Source organism: Ochotona princeps, chromosome 4, assembly GCF_030435755.1.
Source record: "Ochotona princeps isolate mOchPri1 chromosome 4, mOchPri1.hap1, whole genome shotgun sequence".
NCBI lineage: Eukaryota > Metazoa > Chordata > Mammalia > Lagomorpha > Ochotonidae > Ochotona > Ochotona princeps.
The window spans coordinates 55,989,973-56,002,617 of NC_080835.1; the positions used below are offsets into that span (position 1 = coordinate 55,989,973).

The window sequence follows — 12,645 nt, forward strand, 5'->3', positions numbered from 1 at the left end:
TAACAGTGACTGGCTGTGGGCAACAGCAGTGCTGAACTCAGACTCCACAGCCCCAAACAGCTGGGGAAACTGAGGCCTGGGGATCGGCAACTTCTGCTCTGGGCCCTGTTTCTGTTCACGTTACATAGGCCCAGAGCGGGAGGCCTGACCTGCTGCCCTGGTGGGTGGCAGCCAAGGACACCCCAGCAAGAACCCCAGTGCCCTGTCCCAAGGGCAGCCCTGTGGGGTCCCTGGCCAGCCAGACACTTGCTGATGCGGCAACTGAGGATCCTGGGAACAGGCACCAAGCACTCTCCCCCACAGTAGAGCTGCCAGGGGGACAAGCCCCACCCTCCGCCATCAGAAGGGGCACACACTAATCGGGGTCATGGTCAGGGTCCTATGGGGCAGCTTGCCGAGGTTCCCATTGCTGCCTCTTCTCTGCAACTCTCTGGCTACTGATCTGACCCCGCTTTATAGCCACGGGGGGCCTGTTGTCCTGGGCTGTCTGTCCCCTGCCCTGTGCCACCTCCTCTAGTGCCACTGCCATGCCTGCTGCTGCTTGTCCCCAATAAAGCCTGTGTCCTTGTCCTGGAACTTTGCAGTTTCTCACCGTGAGTGTCCTGTCCTTCAGCAGCAGCCCCACCCCATGCCCAGGGCTCCTCCCTGCTTCCCTTCCTGCTCCCACCATCCCTGCCAACTGGGCTTGGAGAGATACCTGCTGCCCTGCATGGGTGCGGGGACCAGCCCAAAGCTTCTGCCTCCCCCAGGATGGCGGGGGGAAGGTCTCCGAGCCAGGCTGGCCAGGGTCTCCCTCCCTTGCAGGATGGGGCTGGCAGAGACAGACGGACAGGGGAGTGGCCTAGGGGTAGGGTGGGTGCTTTGGCTGGAGTTGAGTGTCTGCCACTGTTTGCTGTGTGTCCTCAGACAGCCCCTGGTCCTTTCCCAGTCTCAGAACTGCCAGAGGTTCCGTCATCTTCTGGATCCCCTCAGCCCTCCTTATGGGGTTATTAAACTCCTGATCCCATGAGAGGACTTGAAGCACTGATGTGGCCACACCTGCCCCACCAGGCCGCTTATCATAGCTGTGAGTTGGGACAAAGAGAAGTGGGACACAGAGGCCTGGGCTGAGTCTGGGTGTGGATAGACCAGATTTTGGGCGTATGGACCTTGGACCCATGACACTGGCCGTCTGGGGTGGGCTGGCACCAGGGTCCGGGCTCAGGTCTCTAGCTGGGCTGCCTTCCTCCCGTAGATGGGGGTCCGTCCTTATGGATTTGTCTGGGAGGGACCCCACTTCTGCCTGACTGCTGACAGGCCTCACAGGCCCTTGGCTGTTCCACAGCACACCCTTGCTGGGCAGCCCCAACCACTCCCTGTCCTCCTTGCCACAACCAGGGTATCCCAACTGCCCACTCACATAGCACCCAGGGAGCTCTTCCCTCCCCCATCCTGCACTTCTCTCATCTCTCAAGATGAGCCCCCACTGCTCAGCTCTCAGGAGTTTCTGACTCCCCTGACCTTGGCCCTGACCTTGGCCTGCAGGTGCCTCTAGGGGTGGAAGAGACCAGGATGGAGGTGCCTACCTGACCCTCACAATAGCCAAGGCAGAGCAAAGGGGCTCTGGGGCCACTTTCCAGGACATTTGCTGTGCCCTGGGTAGAGTAGTGAGGGTCCTGTCCCACCTGCCCTGGCATGGGTGAATGACTCTAAGTGGCCCCTCGGGGGAGTGACCCATCCTGTGTTCCCATGTCTCCACTGCCCCAGGCATGGTAGGGACCTGATGTTACTCACTTCATTTACTCTGTAAGGAAGGCAATAGGAAAACCTGTTTACTGAGGAGAGTCACAGAGATGTCACAAGGGTCAGAAAGGTGAAATGAATTGCCTTGTGACACAGGGTGACACCGCAGGATGGTGTGGGGTGGAGAGGAGGGATGGCAGGTGCCTGGGCTGCCCCTGAGGTCTGAGTCAGTCATCCCTGGCCGAGGGACCCTGTGGCCTGCTCACTACAGCTGGCCTGGGGCTGGGGATTTTGCTCAAGCCTCTTGACTCTTCACCCTCAACCCAATCTCTGGGTGATGGATGTGCCCCCTCCGCTCCACCCTAGTGCTGCTGGTTGCCCAGGGAAGCAGGGGGCGGCAATCAGCCTTCCTGGGCCGTGCCCATCATGACATCTACTGTAGGGGTCAGAAGCTAGAAACCAAGGAATCTCATGTTCAGCTCGGGGGCCCATAACATTTGAGGACCTAGAAGGGCCCGTGCCTACCTCCCCCAAAGCTTGTGCAACAGGAAAGTCTGCTTTAACCTTGGCCAGCAGCCCTGGCTGCATTCTTCTGTGGGTCCCAGGCAGACATGCACACCTGTGTGCCTGGATCTCACATGTATACGTACACACACACGGACACATGGACACATGGATACACGGTTCCAGCCCCCACCCCCTACCTGCCAGCTCCTGATGGCACCACAGCCAGCTGTGTCGCTGTGAGGAGCCAGGCCAGGGTCTGCTGCAGAGGCTGGATCTGCTGCTGCCCCAGCGGAAGTTGACCCCAGCCATATGGTTCTAGGAGGGCATCCTCAGGGAAAAACCCAGGGTATTTGTGGGCACTGCCATGCAAGGGATGGCTGAAGAGCTCCCCTCCCCCATCATCCTGCATCGTCCTCACTGCACTGCAGGGTCAGGCCATGGAGGAGCCGCCCCCACACCCCGGTTTCCCATCTACACAGAAAACACATGTTGAAGCTTGTTTCTTCTTTTGGGGAGGCTGGCTTCGTCCACTTGCAAGGTATCCAGGTGGTCGTGTAGATGCACACACATGTAGGTCACCCATGCACCCCAAGAGTGACTCCTGCTGCTTGCCCAGCTGTGCGATTTAAGAGATATCCCAGGCCAGCAGCTGTCCTTCTGCCGGTAGTCCTGGAGGTGGCATGGAGGGACAGGGATGCAAAGGTCGCTGCCACCCTCGACCGCTGGTCATCCATGTGCTGCTCAGGGCCACACTATGACCAGCCCTGGGGCCCGGGAGCAGGGCCAGCCAGTTGGGGGCACCAGAGGGAGGGGCTACCTGTGCTGGATGCCCAGCACTCTCGGCAAAGCCTTGCAGGGAGCCACAGCTGCAGGGTGAGGCCATGAGGCTCAGCAGAGCCAACCCACAGTGTGTCTGCTGCCAGGACATGGTGACAATGAACGGCAGCTGTACACATTGCAGGAGCTGCAGTAAGCATGGCCTGGTGCCTCCTGGTGCCCGTCTCTCCTACTCTGGTCTGAAAGCTGATGGCTCATTGCCCAGGCTGATAACCTAACCATGTGCAGGCATTAGGTCTAGGCGTGAAGTTGCCTGCATCCCATGTTGGACTGTCTGGGTTGGGTTCCTGCCAGTGAGACACAGGGCAGTGGCAGTGCTAGCCCAATCACAGGGTTCTGGCCACCCGCAGGGAGCCAAGGGCTGACTGGGCATCTGTGGAGGGAACCAGTACATGGGAATGTTCTCTGCCTTCTCTTTCTCTGCTTTTCTCTCTTTGCTTTTCTATCTCGCTGCCTCTCACAAATAAGTAAATAAATAACCACAATAGCAATATGCAATAAATATTTTCATTTTCTTCTTTATTTTAAGATTTGTTTTATTTTTATTGGCAGTTCAGATATACTGAGAGGAGGAGAGACAGAGAGGAAGATCTTCTGTCTGCTGATTTACCCCCCAAGTGGCAGCAATGGCTGGGGCTGAACCAATCTAAAGCCAGGAGCCAGGAGACCCAAGACTTTGGGCCATCCTCGACTGCTTTCCCAGGCCACAAGCAGGGAGCTGGATGGGAAACAGGGCAACCAGGATTAGAACCGGCGCCCATATGGGATCCCGCCATGTTCAAGGCAAGGACTTTAGCTGCTAGGCTACCATGCTGGGCCCACAGTAAATATTTTTAAAGGAATTCTCTGATATTGTCAAGTCCCCAATTTTTTAATTTGTGCCATAGATATGCATTTTTAAAGAATTTGTTGGGCCCAGTGTGTTGGCCTAGTGGCTAAATCCTTGCCTTGTATGTATCGGGATCCCATTTGAGCACCAGTTCATGTTCCAGCTGCTCCACTTCCCATCCAGCTGCCTGCTTGTGGCCTGGGAAAGCAGTAGGGAACGGCCCAAAACCTTGGGACCTTGGACCTGCATGGGAGACCCAGAAGAAGCTCCTGGCTTTGGATCAGCTCAGCTCTGGACATTGTGGCGCCTTGCAGAGTAAACCAGTGGATGGAAGATGTTTCTCTCTGTCTCTCCTTCTCTCTGTAAATCTGCCTTTCAGTAAAACTAAATAAATCTTTAAAAAAGGGATAAAAAGTAAAAAATTAAAAATGAGTTCTTCAAAAAAAAGATTTATTTTTATTCTGAAGGGTAGAGTTACTTATAGAGAGAAGGAAGAGAGAGCTCTTCTATACACTGATTCACCCTCTTGATGGCCTCAACGACCACAGCTGACCCAGTCCGAAGCCAGGAGCTTCTTCAGGGTCTCTCATGTGGATGCAGGGGCCTAAGAACTTGAGCCATCCTCCGCTGCTTTCCTAAGCCACAAGCAGGGAGCTAGATGGGAAGCGGAATAGCCAGGACTTGAACCAAAACCACAGGCACTGTAGGCAGAAGCTTAGCGTGTTAGGTCACAGCTCTATTCCTGACACACATGTTTCATAGTCTGTTTAATTGAATGGACTCTAAGCAAAAGCCTATATTTTCAATTGGTTAATTACTCTTCCAGTTTTTTTTCCAAGTTGTTTTATAGGACATGTCATGCATGAGCGTGCATCAAAAAAGTTCATGGAACAGGAAATTAAGGAGTTTATTCCATTTTAAAGTTTTATTTATTCATTTGAAAGAGTTACAGAGAGAGAAGGAGAGAGATTGGGGAAGATCTCTGTTTCTCCCTCCAACTTTTACTCTGCCTTTCAAATAAATGATTCTTTTAAAATAATGCTTTTTGAGGCGTGAACGTGTAGTATGGTGGCTGAGATGCCGCTCGGGATGACTGATCCCATATCGAAGTCTGATCCAGTGTTCTGCAGATGCAATCGCTGGGCGGCAGCAGGAATGGCTCCTTGCCACCCAGGTGGGACACCCCTGGGAGTTTCAACACCTGGGATACACACGCTGGGAGTGATCCAGTGATGGAAGAATCTCTGTCCTCCTCTGCCATTATGCAAGTCAAATGAAAATTAATAGCAGAAAAAACAGTTTTTTAAAAATCCATGAATATATCCTGACTGTTCAAATAATTCATGGAGGTTTGTGTTATGAAAAACTGCACAGATGTTAAGGTTATTTTTTAGACAAAGAAGCTCATCTCTTTTTTTTCAAAGATTTAACTATTTTTGTCTGAAAGGCAGATTTGCAGAAAGAAGGAAAAATGGAAAGATCTTCCATCCACTCACTGGTTCACTTCCCAAGTGGCCACAGCAGCTGGAGCTGAGCCTATGTAAAGCCAGGAGCCAGGAGCTTCTGGGTCTCCTACATGGGTGAAGTGTCGCAAGGCTTTGGACCATCTTCCCCTCTTTTCCCAGGCCATAAGCAGGGAGCCAGATGGGAAGTGGAACAGCTGGGACATGAAACAGCGCCCATATGGGATCTCAGCACATGCAAGGCAAGGATTTAGCCATTGATCCATTGTGTTGGTCCCAAAGCTCATCTCTTCATTCCATTTTCCATAAATTCTCTGAAGCCCGCTTGTCCAACTGGCTGTCTTCTGGTGATGGTAGAAGCTATTGGTCCCCGTCTCGGGCTCCATTTCCACTTAGTGACCACTGAACAGTGGCAGACTCTTGCCACTGTCTCTTCATCTGGTGTCCGCTGCAGCTCTGTGCCCGATGGGGCCATCCCTTCACCAAGTTAGGCTGCCCTGGGGTGAGCCCAGGCTGGTCTCTCTCTTCATGAGAAGCCTGGGCTAGTCCTCTATTCTTCCTCCTGTGGCTGTTAGTGTCGGCGTCTGGGATCCCTCGTGTGTGTGTGTGTGTGTGTGTGTGTGTGTGAGTGATGCCCTGCTGTCCCTGTCCATCCCCTGGGATTGGCCCACCCATGACCATCAGGGGCCTTAGTTATTGGATCCTGTGCTGTGGCCCAAGGGGACTTGGGTGGCTTCTTTGGTCCCCAGTGTGGCTGAATGTGCGTGGGGCAGCGTTCAATGTGCATTCCTGGGATCCCTGCCCCTGCCCAGACCCTCTTCTCCCACCTGCATGGTCCCGGCTGACAGCAGAGGGACTGAGAGACCATCCCGTGCCAGGTCCAGGGGCAGGGAATCCGAGAGGGTGGTAAAGGTCCCATGGGAATCCCTTGCCCTGGATCTCCAGGCCCTGGGGCATCATTAGCGCTGCCTGAGCCACAGAGGGCTGGGGAACAATCCCTGAGTCAGGCTAATTATCCTCACGGGTGACAGCAGTGCCTGCCAGCAGCCCCCAGGGGTCCTCCTGCTGCTGCCCATGCAGTCCAGTCCACCCACGGCAGAGCCAGAGGGGAGGCAGGCATGGCAGGAGCCATAGGCTGGGCCTGAGTTCTCGGTTTCGGTCTCCCCATTGTGCTGTGCCTTCTGTGCCTTTGGGTTGCTCCCTGCTTCTCTAGGGACATCAGTCTTCCCATCTGTGAAAAGGGTGTGGTTACCCCTCACTGCTCATGAGAGCCTTGGTAAAGCCAGAGCACGGAGGGCAGAGGCTGGATGGGAGTTTTTATTAGAAAGGACCCGGGGTTGACTGACAAGGGGGACAAGGAACTGGGGAGGGGATGAGGACTGAGCCTCTGCCAGCTCGGAAGCCCCAGGTGGGTGCTGTCTGCCTCACCTGTCCATCTTCAGGGGCAGCCTTCCTCTGGCAACTCCCTGTGTTGCCCTCAGAGCCTGTAGGGAGGGGTGGCAGGGAGCAGCCTGGCACTCTAGGAGGCCATGTTCATGGCAGGGCCACCTCTCGCTGCCCTTGGCATATTCCTGTGCTTCCTGCCAGAGAATGCCTCTGTTTGCCACCTGCTGCTGCTGGTGCAGAGAGGCAGGGAAGCTCCTGTGGCCTCGGTGTGGGGGTGTGGTGACTTGGCACAGACCCCGGCCCATCTCCCCATACTAGGCCTCCTAGGCCAGCTCCTGCTGCCCAGCCTGGGAGCTGCTCACCCTGATTTGGCAGAGGGAGGGGTTCTCACTTCCCTGCATCACTCCCCATGCCCACATTGCATGTGTCCTCAGCTGCCAGGAGGTGCCCCCCTGCCAGGGTGGGGCCTGCTGCTCCCTGCTCCTGCCAATACAGCCAGCCTGGCAGCCTCCTATGGGCATCTTCAGTGCCTGTCACGGGACTGTGCAGAGCACTTTCTCCTGTGTGAGTAGACTCCTGGGCCAGCCAAAGAACAATGTGTTTCCCAGCTGTGTAACCCTGGAGCCTCTCCAAGCCTGGGTTTTCTCACCTGCAAGCGGGGATGGATAGCAGTCTGTCTCCGCATGGGGCTCTTTGCTCGCCAGTTAGCACAGGGCTTGACCTTCCTAAGATGCTGTATGGATGGCAGGAGTCGGTTCCTTATCATGCCTGTGGGTCATTCATCTTCACCAGGCCCACTCTCTGGGCCAGGGGCTGGGTGTGCTGTAGTTGCTTCAGAGAACTGACATTCCAGTGAGAAGGTGAGATGTCATGCAGTGACTCAATTATAGAGGTCAGTGTCTCAGAGAAGTACCTGGAACAGTGGAACCCATTGAGGCAGGGAGGGCTCCCTGGAGGAGGAGGCGGGTGGAAGTCAGCTGGGCATGAGGAGGAGGAGAGAAAGAGCAGATGTGGTGCTCCTGAGCAGAGGAAGAGCTGAGCGGGAGCTGGGGTGGCAGTGCCCTGGGGTGTGCAGTGTGGCTGCAAAATGGCGCAGAGTACAGTATGGGTGTGGGTCCTATTTTCTGGGGGACTAATCACTGCTGTGTGGGGCGTGTTCAGGTGTAGCTGCGAGGGCTGGTATGGTGTCCCTGGGCGATGTCAGCGTGGTGGCTGCAGGAGATAATTGGGGTTGGGGTGGGCCTGACCTGGTGGAGAAAGGGAGAGAGGAGGCTTCTGACTTGGGTGGGCCTGGGTGGCTGTTGGGGACAGGGTGCAAGGAGAGGCATGGGGAGAGGGGAGGTCAGACGCTGGGAAGAACCTCAAAGAGGCTCCGCTTTGGTTCACAGCTGGCCCCTGGCTGGCTGGGCCAGCATGGCTGCTCCTCCCTGCTGAGACTAGCATGCCTCCCCACCCCCACCACATCCTGGTCTCTCTCTCCATCCAGGTCATCCCAGACTGGAAGGAGCAGGAATGGGATCCTGAGAAGCCCGAGGCCTACGCGGGAATCTTCCACTTCCACTTCTGGCGCTTCGGCGAGTGGGTGGATGTGGTCATTGATGACCGGCTGCCCACCGTCAACAACCAGCTCATCTACTGCCACTCCAACTCCCGTCGCGAGTTCTGGTGTGCGCTGGTGGAGAAGGCCTATGCCAAGTAGGTGCTGCTGGCGGGGGTGGGGGCAGAAATGGAGGGGTGCTCCAGGCATAGAGTGGGTAGGAGCTGGTGTGAGTCCCAGGGCACGGCCAGCTGGTCCTGCGCTGGGGGGAGGGGATAGAGGCTCAGGCCCTGTGATGGGGAGGAATGGCCTCTCCTCTCACAGCAGGTGGCCAGGTGGCCAGGGCAGGCCAGCACCCACACTCAGCTCTTTTGCAAAGGCCTATGCGTGTTGGCGAGTGTGAGGCCCCTTGCGAATGTGGCAGGAAGGCCAGCGCCAGCCTTCTCTGCTCACTGCCCTGTCTCCATCTCTACCCACCACCCTGCCTGTTCTGGCCCAGCATCAGCCTACCCCATTTAGCTTTCTGAGGAACTGCTGGTTTTCCAATGACTGAATCGTCTTTTGCTTGCTTGTTTTATTACATTAATTTGTTTTTTTTTTTTTTAAATCATGTATTTTCATGCAAAAATTGGAGCTCTTCCTTACTTTGGTTTATTCCTCAAAGGCTTGTACCAGCCAGGGCTGGGCCTGGCCCAAACCAGGAGCCCAGAGATCCGTCTGGGACTGCTGGCCGCCAGGATATGCATTAATGGGAAGATGAACTTGCAGGGGCGGTGGCTTGAACCAGGCATTCCCATGTGGGATGCAGACATCCCAAGCAGTGTTTTAACTGCTGCTTCAAAATACCCGCCCCTCACAGAGAATGCATACCTGTGTGTAGTAAATCCAGCAAGGGAGCCTGTGATGAAGGCCCAAGTCTCCTGTGCCCCTGGATGTCCTTCCAGCTGCTGCATTCCCATCCCCTGTTGGATGTCCCTGTTGGGGACATCCGCTGTATCTGGCTCCTCTTTGCTCATATATAACATCCCAAGGGCACCGGCAGCAGTGCCAGATCCTTCCCAGCTGCGTCTCCATTCACCCTCCTCCACCGGCCCTGGGTGCTCAGCACTCCCACCCCACCCCCCACCCACCAGGAGCGCTGGATGCAAGGGGTGTGTTTCTGTTTGTAGCTGACCTTGGGGAACCTCTGTGACTTTTGTGGCACAGATTATTGGTGTTGCCCCTCACGCTTGCATTTAGCATGGGGATGTCCTAGGCATCTGTTATGTTGCAGTTAGCAGTATATGCACCAGGTACTTTAAAAAGCTTTGTAGGAAGTGGAATGCAACAGTGTTGCTTTTTCCAGCATAACAGGAAACTCCAGCTGGGTCCCTGTGGCAGGAATTCTTTTGGGGCTTTTCTGTCTGTTCCATGGGTGTGGGTGCAGTGTTAGCATTCAAAGCCAGTTTCCTGTCTGATTAGGTTATTTCTCATCATCCATCATGATAAATCACGTTCCCTGTCCACACTGTACAGTGAGCTTCTCATCCTTGGAAAAGAGTTGCTACACTTTTGCACAAAATTTTTTTTAAAGACTTATTTGAAAAGCAGAGTTACCGAGAAAGAGGGAGTGACACAGAGCTTCTATTCCCACATGGCCGCAATGGCCATAGCTAGGCCAGTCTGAAGCCAGGAGCTGATTCTGAGTCTCCCAAGGGGTACAGGGACCCCAGCACTTGGGCCAGTCTCCTCTGCTTTCCCAGGTACATTAGCTGGGAGCTGGATCAGAAGTGGAGCAGCTGGGACATGAACTGGCTCCCAGAGGGAATGTTGGCCCTGCAGGTGACAGCTCCACCTGCTATAGCGCATTGCTGGGACCCCTGCCCCTGCCTGGCTGACTTTTAAAAGACAGAGTTTGGTGCTGTGGGATAAAGACCTGCCTGGGACAACTCTAGCCTCTAGCCCTGTCCCTGCTATGGCCTCCTGTGTGACCTTTGCAGCTCATGTGACCTCTCTGAATTTCAAAACACTCCCCCCTCCCCAACCCCCAAAAAACAACCCTCCCCTCACATGGTGAGGGATTTAGACTGGCCAGGGAACTTGAGTGGTGGGGGAATTCTTTCCATCTTTCATCCCAGGCTAGCAGGCTGCTACCAGGCGCTAGATGGAGGCAACACGGCCGATGCGCTGGTGGACTTCACCGGCGGTGTCTCCGAGCCCATCGACCTGATGGAGGGTGACTTCGCCAATGATGAGGCCAAGAGGAACCAGCTGTTCGACCGCATGTTGAAGGTGCACTCCCGGGGCGGCCTCATCAGCACCTCCATCAAGGTGAGAGCCTAGCACAAGCTGCCACTGAGTGCTCCACAGCCTCCACTTCCTGCGCTGGCGCCAGCACCTCTGTCTGGCCTTCTTGTACATCCAGGTGTTAGGCTGGCTCTTTCAGTTGCTTATAGTGTGGGAGCCCAGGCTGGCTGCCCCAGGAAGATCACCTGGTTTCATCCATGATTTGTGATGTGTCTGAGAAAGTGGGGGCACAGAGGAGGGGGGATTTGAATGCAGGTTTAGCTAGCCTTAAACAGGCTCTAGAAAGGTCATAAGCCCCAGTTGACAGCATTCACTGATTTCCACACTCTGAATTCTCTCCTGCGGTTGGTTTCCAGCTGCCAGTGGTTTTAGAAACCCATTCTCCAAAGTCCTAACTGTTTGCCTATCAGCTGAGCCAGTCCTAGCTGGCCCCCACATACCCCAGGCTGACCTGATGCTGGCCCCTTGGGATCTGGAAAGCTCTAAGCGGGTGGTGGGGTGGTGGTGGTTTTGTGTGTGTGTGTGTGTGTGTGTGTGTGTATGTTGCAGTTCCCATCCCATAAACCTTCCCGGTTCCAGCTCCAGTGCCAGAGTCTCATCCAGATTCAACCCCTCTGAGTAACCCTGTCCTCCCACAGGCCGTGACGGCAGCAGACATGGAGGCACGCCTGGCGTGCGGCCTGGTGAAGGGCCATGCGTATGCTGTCACTGATGTGCGCAAGGTGCGCCTGGGCCATGGCTTGCTGGCCTTCTTCAAGTCAGAGAAGCTGGACATGATTCGCCTGCGCAACCCCTGGGGCGAGCGCGAGTGGAACGGGCCATGGAGTGACACGTGAGGCCTGGGGCAGGGATGGGAAAGGGTTCAGGGATCAAGCTAGTCCTCTGGGCCATGTGGGGTGACCTATTCAGTGTGGGCAGAGGCCGAGTGAGCTGGCCTGCAGGGATGCAGAGGCCAAACTGGCAGGTGGGTGGGGAGGAGAGCAAGGAGCGGGTGCGTGGGGGTGAGAATGTGGCGCGGTGGGTCTAGGAGCTGTGATTGACCCCCACCTGCAGCTGTTCTTGAAGGGTCCCAGCCAAAGCATGGTGACAGTGCACAGACCTCTGGGAGAGTGGGCAGCAGGGCCCAGCAGGGGCCTCAACTGTGGGTGCCCAAGGGAGGTACAACACTGAACTGTAGGCACTTTGCACCAGCAGGGAGGGTGGTTCAGTGCGACCCCTCCTCTCACACTGCTCCCCCTTTCCGTCCTGCGTCATCTCAGCTCCGAGGAGTGGCAGAAAGTGAGCAAGAGCGAGCGGGAGAAGATGGGCGTGACCGTGCAGGATGACGGCGAGTTCTGGTCAGTGCCAAGTCCCTGCAGTTGGCTGGCAGGGAACATGACAGGTGGGAGGCCGTGGCTGGGGACCCAGGCCTCCCGAGGAAAGTGTGTCGGGTAGGAAGGGGCCCTCCCATGCCCACGGTCCTATGGCCTGCCCCATGCCCAGGATGACCTTCGAGGACGTGTGCCGCTACTTCACGGACATCATCAAGTGCCGTGTGCTCAACACGTCCTATCTGAGCATCCACAAGACATGGGAGGAGGCCCGGCTGCGAGGCGCCTGGACCCGGCATGAGGACCCGAGGCTGAACCGCAGTGGGGGCTGCATCAACCACAAGGACACCTTCTTCCAGAACCCACAGGTGGGCCCTGGCACCCTCCCCTGCCTGCACCGGCAGCCCCTTCTCCCCAGAACTCCTGCGTGACCCCAGGCACATGCCATGCTTCCCCTGGGGCTGCAGCATCGGCTCTCTGGGAAGCTGGATGAGAGGTACCTGGGTCCTGCTGAGGCTTGTATAGCCCAGCCTCACCCTCCAACCTGCCAAGGCAAATGTGAGGCAACTGCAGCCCTGAACAACTACTGGCGAGGCTCACAGGGACACCCGGGGACCAGGCTGGAACCTCCCACCACCCCTGTAGCACAGTTCCGCCCCTTCCTGGGGGATTGGGGCCCACCCTGACTCCTCCACAGGGAGCTCAGTGAGGCAGCTACTCGGTCCTCATGCTTGATGAGACTTCATTGGGCACTAGCTGTGTACATCT

General features: G+C 56.1%; 1 protein-coding gene across 4 annotated transcripts in view; it reads left to right on the forward strand.

Moving 5' to 3' along the window:
• CAPN5 (calpain 5) overlaps positions 1–12,645 on the forward strand; it is a 53,826-nt gene that overhangs the window by 35,467 nt on the left and 5,714 nt on the right. For all 4 annotated transcript variants that reach the window (XM_058663630.1, XM_058663632.1, XM_058663633.1 and 1 more), the window contains exons 4-8: positions 8,231–8,439; positions 10,399–10,591; positions 11,206–11,399; positions 11,827–11,904; positions 12,050–12,245. In XM_058663630.1, the coding sequence (XP_058519613.1) occupies positions 8,231–8,439; positions 10,399–10,591; positions 11,206–11,399; positions 11,827–11,904; positions 12,050–12,245 (870 nt within the window). The remainder of the gene's footprint in view (positions 1–8,230; positions 8,440–10,398; positions 10,592–11,205; positions 11,400–11,826; positions 11,905–12,049; positions 12,246–12,645) is intronic.